This window comes from Sinocyclocheilus grahami, unplaced genomic scaffold (genome assembly GCF_001515645.1).
Source record: "Sinocyclocheilus grahami isolate Dianchi unplaced genomic scaffold, SAMN03320097.WGS_v1.1 scaffold36.1, whole genome shotgun sequence".
Classification (NCBI taxonomy): domain Eukaryota; kingdom Metazoa; phylum Chordata; class Actinopteri; order Cypriniformes; family Cyprinidae; genus Sinocyclocheilus; species Sinocyclocheilus grahami.
In genome coordinates this window covers 549,742-561,343 of record NW_015505215.1, presented here as the reverse complement: position 1 = coordinate 561,343, position 11,602 = coordinate 549,742, and the positions used below count along the sequence as shown (strand labels likewise).

The 11,602-nt window shown below is 36.7% G+C and overlaps 1 protein-coding gene and 1 pseudogene across 2 annotated transcripts; both read left to right on the top strand.

Annotated features, from left to right (window-relative positions):
- The first annotated feature begins 2,654 nt into the window (after positions 1–2,654).
- LOC107581534 (uncharacterized protein C8orf88-like) lies at positions 2,655–6,127 on the top strand. Of its 2 annotated transcripts, XM_016267111.1 has the most exons (7): positions 2,655–2,773; positions 3,736–3,815; positions 4,669–4,709; positions 4,835–4,910; positions 5,058–5,167; positions 5,298–5,353; positions 5,484–6,127. In XM_016267111.1, the coding sequence occupies exons 1-7, from the start codon at positions 2,670–2,672 to the stop codon at positions 5,491–5,493; spliced, it is 477 nt and encodes a 158-aa protein (XP_016122597.1). In that variant the 5' UTR covers positions 2,655–2,669; the 3' UTR covers positions 5,494–6,127. The 2 variants fall into 2 exon arrangements, with proteins under 2 accessions (XP_016122597.1, XP_016122596.1); XM_016267110.1 differs by lacking the exons at positions 2,655–2,773; positions 3,736–3,815 and adding an exon at positions 4,468–4,542.
- Positions 6,128–9,745: 3,618 nt separating this feature from the next.
- The window catches only part of LOC107581535 (uridine phosphorylase 1-like), a 6,397-nt pseudogene continuing 4,540 nt past the window's right edge, over positions 9,746–11,602 (top strand).

Here is an 11,602-nt window from a genome sequence, read left to right as displayed (position 1 = left end):
TTGTAATAATTATGTAAATTAATTAAATGTAATTATATTAATTATGTAATAATCCAGTGAGATTTTTGTTTGCACAAGGAGTCTGACAACAGCCAGTGCTCCACACAGAGATCTGATTTCATCATCATCCAGTCTGTCCAGGAATTACATGAAGAAACAGAAAAAAACTGACTAAAGCCAGAAGAACTGTGGCAACGTCTACAAAACACTTGAAGAAACCTTCCTACAAAGCTACCTGAAAAACTATGTGCAACTGTGCCTAGGACAAAAGCTGTTTTAAACAAAAAGGGTTGGGCGCACCAAATGTTGATTTGATTTAGTTAATTGATAAATAAAATCTATGACATATTTGAAAGCATCACTTTACAGCATTTTTACACGTGCATAACATTTTTCACAGTACTGTAGCTTTTTAGGAAGGTTTCTTCAAGCATCTTGGAGACATTGACACAGTTCTGTATTTTTTTCCTGATTTTTTTTCATGTAATCCCAGACGGACTGGGTGAGATCAGATCTCTGTGTGGAGCACTGGCTGTTGTCCGACTCCTTGTGCATACAAAAATCTCACTGGATTATTACAACTAATGGTAAAAGGAATGTTTGGAAATGCAATCTGATATTTCCTACTGACACACTAACGCAAAAGATATAAAAAATAATTTTTATTTATTTTTTTGGTGAAAATACTAATGTCCTAAGACTTTTGTGTGCTATATGTATGTATATATATATATATATACATATAAATGCCATAATAATGCATTCAAAATCCACAACAAATATACAGGGTTCTCTAGGCCTATGTTACACGCAGCATTAAGCAACTGAATCACGCTTTTATGACTTGCATTATGCATATTTTTTATGAATTATGTAGTTGATGCTTATTCCATTTTGTCAATCACAGCCAGCTGTTTGCAAACAATAAAGAAGGTGAAATAGTTTATCAGCATTCAGGTCTTTTTCTTTTTTTGCTTTACAGACTGTTCTGCTATATGTGCAGCTCATTGTCTTGGGACCACTTTCCAGGTGATTCAAACCACAGTATTCAGTCAAATACACTCGTACCAACAACGGCTTTTAACAATCAAGCGATCAACTGAGAAAGAAGATGTCACTAGAGGACACTGCAGTACAATAAATCCAGTAAAAAAATACTGCATTGGTAGAAGTGTGGGCCTGATACTTAAAAAAATATTGTGAGAAGGTAATACGAATTCTGGAGATGATTAGTAATAAATTGTACTTTTATAGAACAGGAGTTTTTTTTAACTAGTGTGGAATCTTTATAAAGAGCAAAATAAAATATGATACATCAAAAAAGAATTGTCTTAGGCCTTCTACCAAGAGTAGGGTGCAGCCAAAAAGGGATAAATTATAGGCATTAATCTGGGAGATTTAATAATTTCATGCAAAGAATATGTTAGTATGCACATCATTATTTTGTAGCAATGTGATTTACTATCAGGTAATGACAGAAGAATGGCAGGAAACGAGAGCGCTGTGACAAACAACAGGTTGGTATGTGAGCTCATGCTTTTGGGTCACAATGGCCAGTGCAAAGGTTTGTGTAGTCAAGTAAACCCAAAGCTAAGGTATGGGTGAGGAGTTGTTCACAGCAGGTTAGAAAGGGGGAACAATAAATGTTTGTTTATCAAAACCAGTTTGAAAAGTTTGTTTAGCAGGTGGTAGTCAAATCCCTGGACTTCTAACTTAATAAACTAGCCTAAACTGGTTTAAGCTGGTCTCCCAGTCTGGCTAGGCTAGTCAAGCTGGTTGTTCCAGCTGGTCTCCCAGCCTGACCATTTAAAGAAGTGGTCAAAACCCCTCTAAAATAAGCCTGCTGACCAGTTATGACCATGCTGGATGACCAGCTTAGGCTAGTTAGGCGTTTTTTCCCCTTTTTTAGCAGGGATTTAGAAGTTTAGTGCCCTTGTTATGAGCAACACACCATTCACACAAAATTTTGTTCAGCAGGTGGTAGTCTCGCGTAGTGGGCGTGACGTCTTGAGGCTGAGACTAAGCAGGTGGTAGTCAAAGCCCTGGACTTCTAACTATATAAACTAGCACACAGCCCTGCTGAAAAAAAGAAGCTAAAACCAGCTTAAGCTGGTTGGCTGGTCAAGCTGATTGTTCCAGCTGGCCTCCCAGCCTGACCAGCTAAAGAAGTGGTCAAAACCCCTCTAAAACCAGCCTGCTGACCAGCTATGTCCAAGCTGGATGACCAACTAAAACCAGCTAACCAGCTTAGGCTGGTTGTAGAAGGACTTTTATAGAAGGGCTTAAAGAAGTTTAGTGCCTTTGTTATGAACAACACACCATTCACACAGTTCACAAGGTGATCAGGTATTATTTCTACCTTTATGAGAATTTAAATAGCACAAAGAGTCCATGCTTATATAAATCCAATGACAGAATCTTAACTAAAACCTTTTTCTGAAGATGCATACCCCAGGACTTTTAAATTCTGTAGAACATTTTATATATGCATATCATAATGTTGGCTCTAGTAGACATCTGACCTGTTTAAGAGAAATAATTTCAAAGAAACCAAACTTTTATACTAGCAAACTCAAACACTAGCTAACAATGAAAGGTGTGGAAAACCTTTATAGTTTAGATGTCGTTTTGTGTGTATGTGAGAATGGGTGAGTTCATCCACAGTCATAATGAACGCAGGGATGAAGAGAGTCGCGAGCTCAGACGGAATGAATGTGTTGGAAATGACAGACAGCGCGGTGACTGAAGCTGGATGCTTTATCAGAGAGAACGTGTAAGTTGCCATTATTATAATTACGCGTTTATTTTGGGCTAATTGTGTTGTGACATAATTCTGAGTTACATTTTTGTCTCTCGTGAAGATGTTATGTGGTAAAAAAAACACAAAACTGGATTATCAAGGGAAAAGTTCGCAGTCGTCGTGGTTCGTGGCTAGCAGCTAGCACCGTTGATGCCGATTGAGTCAGAAGTTCACGCCACCTTTCTTTTCAATATTTTAGACGTATTTAACATTGGTATGTTGCCGTTCTTTGTTTTTACAGTTCAACAGGACATGTTTGATGGTTTTCACAAAGTTTATTTACCTGACTCATTCGTCGTGTGAGATATTAGCCTAACTGAACTGAGATTGATGCGGTGATGTGCTTCAGGGAAGCTGCCAATATCTGTCATCTTTTCCATTTCCCCCGTTATGTTTCTAAATATAAGAAGAACAGTTCTGAGTACATCACCTGCCTCTCATATAATGTACTGGACAGTTTATTTGTCTGATGTTAGTGTAAAACCGGATAATATTGTACACCATCCAGTTTAACTGTAATAAGAGGCCCAGAAATACCTGTTGCTGAGCTATAAATAACCAATAGCCTATTTACCTAAACTAAAATATGGCTTCTTGAAAAATTGATGTTAATGTAATCCACCAATGCATGTAATCCAAATGACAAATTTTAACAGATGTACCTGACTTCATAATGGCATGAAAAGAATATCATGATGTTCTGATATTAGGTTATAGTTTTTTTCCACGTGTACTCAGAATTGAGCAGTTTATGGCTTTTAGACATGGAATAATGTAATTAGAATCAAATAAAAATGTGTGGCTGATTCTATAGTGGATCGCATCCTTCTATATAGAGCCAGGTATAGTCCTGTAACTTGTCAAGAGAATGAAATAGGTGAAAATTACATGTTGAAATGTGAAAACAATAATATGTTGAAATGTTTGTCCTTAAGCAGAAAAATGGATGTCTCAAAAAGGATCATCAGAAATCTGGAACCAGCGAGACCACTGCGCCGTCTTAACATAAATCAAGGTACCAAACGCGAATGTGCATAGTTTCAATCTTTAAAAATTGATGCGGTGATGTGCTTCAGGGAAGCTGCCAATATCTGTCATCTTTTCCATTTCCCCCGTTATGTTTCTAAATATAAGAAGAACAGTTCTGAGTACATCACCTGCCTCTCATATAATGTACTGGACAGTTTATTTGTCTGATGTTAGTGTAAAACCGGATAATATTGTACACCATCCAGTTTAACTGTAATAAGAGGCCCAGAAATACCTGTTGCTGAGCTATAAATAACCAATAGCCTATTTACCTAAACTAAAATATGGCTTCTTGAAAAATTGATGTTAATGTAATCCACCAATGCATGTAATCCAAATGACAAATTTTAACAGATGTACCTGACTTCATAATGGCATGAAAAGAATATCATGATGTTCTGATATTAGGTTATAGTTTTTTTCCACTTGTACTCAGAATTGAGCAGTTTATGGCTTTTAGACATGGAATAATGTAATTAGAATCAAATAAAAATGTGTGGCTGATTCTATAGTGGATCGCATCCTTCTATATAGAGCCAGGTATAGTCCTGTAACTTGTCAAGAGAATGAAATAGGTGAAAATTACATGTTGAAATGTGAAAACAATAATATGTTGAAATGTTTGTCCTTAAGCAGAAAAATGGATGTCTCAAAAAGGATCATCAGAAATCTGGAACCAGCGAGACCACTGCGCCGTCTTAACATAAATCAAGGTACCAAACGCGAATGTGCATAGTTTCAATCTTTAAAAATGCAAATCAATGCATTTCAGTTGATGCCAGTTTGATTATGTTTTTCTGTGTGTGTTTGTGTGCTTTTTTTGGTTATCTCAATTATAGTGCCTCAAAGCTATGCTGAGATTAAGCCGGTAGAAAAGCCAGTAAGACCAATTTTAATATTTTCATGCTTTGGAATTTAATTGCAGCTGCTGGCCTCTTTTTTGCTTATCTTTTTCCTCTGAGAGAGTGTCTTTTTTTGTCCGGTAACTGTTTTTACTGTGGACAGGACAACATTATTAAAGTGGAGCATTTCTATGAAATCCTGCATCTTCAAAGCACCAGCACCCAACCAAAGAAGAAAGGCAAGTGTCTGCTTCAGTATAAATTCCCTAAACGAATCGGGGAGATGATTATACCTGTAATTAGAAGAAAAACAATGCGTTGATAATACAGTGTTAAAGTAGATCTTATAATACTTTTTGTTGTTGTTGTTGTTGTTTAAACTGTAGCCGAAAGAATTTGCTACACTCGGGACTTCCTCATCAAGTTGGCAAGTTGTCCAATGGCTAAGATGAAACCTGAGTTTTTACCAGAACATCCAATCGTTTTAGAGAATGGAGTGAGTTGATTGGATTTTTTCCCTTCAGATTCTGTGAAGCACTTGTTTGGCAAAATATGGTTTCTGTAGGTGTAAGATAATAAACATGTATTGCACAACGTTTCTAGTTATCATTTTTTACCCAATCTAGAGAACCAATGATGTGCCCAGATACTTCATCACCAACTACAACAACAATGAGGACTTGTAAGTGCATTCATAAAACTAATATCACAACCAGTGCAAGAGCTTGAGTTGACATTATTATTTTATGTGTTGCATTTTAATAGTTTTGCATATGATTTAACAGTTTGTCCATTTATATTTCTTTTCATAGGGCTGCCTAATGTGGGGAATTTCTTTCAGTCTTTTTTTTTTAATTGCCCTGAAACTGCACTGCATGGGGACCAAGTGGAAAGGGTCACAAGTTAAATTGATAACTTTCGAGGTTATAAAGGGTAAAATATTTGTCTTAAGCTTTACAATGAAAACTGAAGTTTTGTAAAGACAAACATTAATACAACAAAAAAAATCTAAAAACTTAAACATTTCCAACATAGGTGTTGCAATGCTTGTTCATAACCAGTCCACAGTACAAAAAGTTAAATGATACTAACAGCACTGATGCCTTGGTCCTTGGTCCAAAAGATTCCACATCCTGTTTTGTCATGGTAAACTCATTGTCCTTTCTTGACCATACACTTTAGTTGTACCTTATCAGACATTTGTGATGTCAAACTCGGCTTTTGATCCTTGCCTAATGTAGGCTGTGTTACTACACTGCACTAAAACAGTTGTTTTGGATTCATGGTCTGTGGTGTTAAAATTTAATTTTTGTGGATATTTGAACTTGAAGTGTTTAAGATTGAAGTGCACCTTAAATAACAGACTGACTTCTAGCAAGTTCATATGACTGAGTTACAATTAAAGGGATAGTTCACCCAAAATGGAAAATTTGATGTTTATCTGCTTACCCCCAGGGCATCCAAGATGTAGGTGACTTTGTTTCTTCAGTAGAACATAAACAAAGTTTTTTAACTCAAACCGTTGCAGTCTGTCAGTCTTATTGTGTTACTACACTGCACTAAAACAGTTGTTTTGGATTCATGGTCTGTGGTGTTAAAATTAAATTTTTGTGGATATTTGAACTTGAAGTGTTTAAGATTGAAGTGCACCTTAAATAACAGACTGACTTCTAGCAAGTTCATATGACTGAGTTACAATTAAAGGGATAGTTCACCCAAAATGGAAAATTTGATGTTTATCTGCTTACCCCCAGGGCATCCAAGATGTAGGTGACTTTGTTTCTTCAGTAGAACATAAACAAAGTTTTTTAACTCAAACCGTTGCAGTCTGTCAGTCTTCTAATGGAGGTGAGTGACTAAAACATACAATAAAAAAAAAAAAACATACACAAACAAAACCAAATTAAACCCTGCAGCTCGTGACGATACATTGATGTGTAAAGACGCAAAACTATCGGTCTGTGCAAGAAACTGAACAGTATTTATATCGTTTTTTTCTGATTCATGCAATGTCTGAACTGTTTAAACTGTCCTGAGCGCATTCTCAACAGCAGGGGCATGAGGCGTCTTCTTCTTGCTTTATGGCGGATCGCAGACTTATAAGTCAAGATGTAGGTGACTTTGTTTCTTCAGTAGAACATAAACAAAGTTTTTTAACTCAAACCGTTGCAGTCTGTCAGTCTTATAATAGAGGTGAATGACTAAAACATACAATAAAAAAAAAAAACATACACAAACAAAACCAAATTAAACCCTGCAGCTCGTGACGATACATTGATGTGTAAAGACGCAAAACTATCGGTCTGTGCAAGAAACTGAACAGTATTTATATCGTTTTTTTCTGATTCATGCAATGTCTGAACTGTTTAAACTGTCCTGAGCGCATTCTCAACAGCAGGGGCATGAGGCGTCTTCTTCTTGCTTTATGGCGGATCGCAGACTTATAAGTGCATTACCGCCACCTATCTCTCAAATGAGATAGGTTGCGGTAATGCACTTATAAGTCTACAATATAAATACTGTTCAGTTTCTTGCACAGACCGATCGTTTTGTGTCTTTACACATCAATGTATCGTCACGAGCCACAGGGTTTAATTTGGTTTTGTTTGTGTATGTTTTTTTTTTTTAGTTTTATTGTATGTTTTAGCCGTCATCCCCATTCACCTACATTATAAGACTGACAGACTGCAACGGTTTGTGTTAAAAATCTTCGTTTGTGTTCTACTGAAGAAACAAAGTCACCTAAATCTTGGATGCCCTGGGGGTAAGCAGATAAACATCAAATTTTCATTTTTGGGTGAACAATCCCTTTAATAGAATCAGATTGGGAATGTTTTCATTTTGCTTAACTGTGTTAACACTGGACAATATAAAGAGAATTCATTTGACAATTATTGAGCATTTGGATTTTTTTTTTTTTGAAGGTACAGTAAGCTATTTTCACTTTTTGCAAACATTGCACTTGAAAATAGATCTCTTTCTTTGCATAAGTATGCATATGTCTGAAATTTAATTAATTGCTGTGAAGTGGATTGGAGCACAGAATTAGTGTTTGTTACAGTACTGTAGCTTTTTCAGTATTATAATATTATTTTATTAAAGGTTACTAGAAAAAAAAAGTTAAAATAATCGACCGCTCTGGACCTTATGCAAGGATATCTTTTTTATTCCCCCTGATTTGCACATCTGGGCAGAGGCAATATTTGCTTTTTGTATCACACTAATTTGTCAGCTCATTGTCTCAACTTGAAGTTGGATTTATTCCACTGAATACACTCAGTAAAGAAAAATATATTTTACTTGCTGCTTAATTATTTTATTGATTTTCTTACATGCGTACATGTGCGATAAACACGTACAGTTTTTATTTAACTTTTTTTATTGAAGCAAAAAAAAAAAAAGTTACCCAACACCTATCCATGTGAAAAACAAATTGCCCCCTTAATTAAAAATCTGCTTGTGCCATCTTTCGCAGCAACCAACCACTTCCAATAACTGGAGATCAGTCTTTCACAGTGCTGTTGTGTGGTGGTCCACTAATCTTTGCAGAACTGCTGGGGGGGGGTTTGATCATGAGCTGCCAGTTTAAGATCCTGCCTCTCAAAATTTAGTTCAAGTAAGGACTTTCACTTGGCCACTCCACTACTTTCATTTAGTTTTTTTTAAGCTATTCAGAGATGGACTTACTCCTATGCTTTGGATCATTGTCTTGCAGAGTAATGCTGTTGGGCTTGAGCTTCAACTTACAGACTGAAGACCTGTTTCTCTCAATTATTGCAAGTGCCCCAGGCCCTGTAGCATCCCCACACCATAGCTATAATGTTATTTTTGTGGAAAATTCAGAACATTTTTTACAAAATTCAAATGAGCCTTAATGTTCTTCTGGGTTAGCAGTGGTTTTGCCTCACCTCTCTTCCATGGATACCATTTTTTGGCCAGTGTCTTTCTGAGAATAAATTCATGAACAGTAACCTTCAGCCATGCAAGAGAGGCCTGCAGTTCCTTTGGTGTTTTGTGACTTCCTGTACGAGTCATTGCTGTGGTCTTGGAGGAATTTTGGAAGGTCGGCCACTTCTGGGACGGTGTGCTACTGTGCCAAGTTTTTCAATTTGGAGATAAAGGCTCTCAATGTGGCTCTTTGGAGTCCAAGCTTTGTAACCCTTCCAGACAGATGTATTTCAATCACCTTCTTCCTCAGCATTTTCGGTATTTCTTTCACCTTTGGCATAGTGTGTTACTGGGTAAGACATTTTAATCAACTTAATGTTGTTGAAAAAGTTGTATTTGAGTGTTGATTTAATTGAACAGGGCTTGCAGTATCAGGCCTGGTTGTGTCTAGTCCAGCTGTACCGCATTATGCATGCAGATTTGGGAATTAATAACTACATGGGCAAATACATTTTCACACAGGACCAGTTGGTATCAGTTGACTTTCTTGCTTCATTAACATTATCATTTAAAAAAAAAATCTATTTTGGGTTTACTCAGGTTGCCTTTGTTTTAGATTATGTTTTCATTTCTGAAACAATTGCATGAGATACATCAAACAAAAAAGAGTTCATAATGAAAAAATAACACAAATTATCAAAAGTTGGTGGAATATATCTATAGTTTATGTAGTGTAAATTTAGCAACTTGTGATAGTCATCTCAATGTCAAAAGGTAGTAAAAGTAACGTCAGTATCCAGCCTGTAGACATGAGGCCCCGCCTCTATACTGATCTTTTCTATGAAGGACTTCTCAACTGTCCAATCCGTTGCTCCTACTAGTCCATTCTGCCGCAGGAGGCGGGGCTTGCGGAAAAACACAGGCTGCTGTCACGTACACCAGCGGCACACGCACAGCCGGATGTTTTACAGCAGCAGAAACTGACCGAAACCCATGGTATTTTGTCAAGTGACCTTGCCGGCGGACACTGCATCAGGAGGCTTATAAACGTCCGTCTCACGGTAACGAACATTGAACTTTGTTAAGAAACTACATTTTTTAATTCAATTATGCATAAGTTGAGTTGTTAAACAAGACGATTTTTTTTACGTTGAAAAGTGATGGTCTGTTGATGTGTCCATCTCAGGAAAAAACTGAAAATGCCGCTGGGTGAAGAGAAGAACGGTGCGTGCGATAGGTACGAATGAAACAATCGTGTCTTCATTTTTTTCGTATTCTTTATTATGTGCATGGACATTCAGCCCTTCCGTTTCATATGTCATTCAGTAATTTATGTAGCCTAAGGGTTTTACTTTTGTTCATCAAACACTATATATCGCATTGTATAAATGACAGATTCATTCGCTGGACACAAATGCTGTTCTACAAGAAAAAGTTTCATTTAGTTCTATGAGAAGCGATACAAAACGGAAATCATGTGCCCTTCTCACGACCCCTGTGTTACATAGTCCTGACAGTTATTACGTTATATCGTGTGCTTAAAGTGTTACTTTAAACAGTTCTCCTAACAGTGGGGACAATGACCAACAGCTGTCCTGTTTCATACAACTGCCAAACTTATATCTTCCCTGCATAGGTCCATATATGTGAACAATCCCCATTTAGACTCCATGAAAGATGACATCCTTTACCATTTTAACCTGGGAACATCCACTCACGACTTGCCAGCGATGTTTGGAGATGTCAAAGTAAACTTCAATTTGTTTCCATACTAAAATCGTACTCCTTTAGAATTATCCGGGTCTGTCTAACTCGCTTGGTTGTACGTTTTGTCTCAGTTTGTGTGTGTAGGAGGAAGTCCATGGAGGATGAAGTCTTTCACTGAATACATTGCCAAAGAACTGGGGCTTTTAGAGCCTAATGCTGAATTCCCAAATATATGTGAAGGAACCGATCGCTATGCCATGTACAAAGTTGGACCTGTGCTGTCAGTCAGTGTGAGTGAACTCAAACTCATCCACATGAACAATTCCATTCAAAAGACTAGGGTCAGTAAAGGCATTTACAATGTTACAAAAGATTTCTAATTCAAATAAATGCTGTTCATGTGAACGTTTTTATTCATCAAAGAATCCTTATCAGATCTAGTGCGGTTTCCACAAAAATATTAAGCAGCACGACTGTGATAATAATAAAGAATGTTTATAGAGAACAAATATGCATATTAGAATGTTTACGTGCACTAATTTTCCTCAATTTCAGATTCTGAAGGTTCTGTTTATATCAGGGGTGTCAAACTCATTTAAGGTTGAGGGCCGGATCGGAGAAAATGTCCCCTTGTGCGGGCCGAATTACCTTTTGTTAAACCCTAGTTTGCTCACAATTACATTAATATTAACCATACAAACTACAATATAATAAAAAAAAAAATCTAGGACAACTTTTTTTTTAAAGATGATGCTTGGTTATTTTAGGGGTGTGCAATATTGACACAAAATGTCTTTTTTGTTTTGTTTGATAGTGATAATTACCATATTTTGCAAAGATGTGTTTTTGAGATAGCACCTTGGTTGGTTTAAGCCTGTCATGGATAAATAAATATGACACTAAAGCCGCCAGTAGGTGGCAGCAAGTCTCCGTCTTAATGAGTGATCCATTGACCCGTTCACTCAAAACGGCTGATTCTTTTAGAAACTAAGCTAGTGATTGTCTTTTTGAAAGGGCCACTGAATCATTGACTCAAATAATTTGTTCAAAAACACAGATTAATTCCGTAACAAAATACACAGTGCTGCCTCGGAGACACACAATTGGTCTTACTTCGGCTTTGTTAAAAACTTTTTCTTGCCGAAACAGAGATAAACAGACAGCATTGTGACTAATAACACACTTAATACTAGCATCTTTTTTGTTGAGCTGTTATATAAAATCAATTCATTTGCGATCGCGCTGACATTCGGGAAAGCAACACTCTTGATATAGTTAGACATTACTTAACTATCACGACATAAATATTAAAAACTAAATTTCTTACAGGGCATTT

What these genes read in the sequence shown, in the direction of transcription:
- LOC107581534 (XM_016267111.1), top strand. Translation starts at nt 2,670, where the DNA reads ATGAACGCAGGGATGAAGAGAGTCGCGAGCTCAGACGGAATGAATGTG. An exon ending in TGCTTTATCAGAGAGAACGT is followed by an intron (nt 2,774 to 3,735) that starts GTAAGTTGCCAT and finishes TTTGTCCTTAAG; the next exon opens with CAGAAAAATGGATGTCTCAA. An exon ending in CAATCGTTTTAGAGAATGGA is followed by an intron (nt 5,168 to 5,297) that starts GTGAGTTGATTG and finishes TACCCAATCTAG; the next exon opens with AGAACCAATGATGTGCCCAG.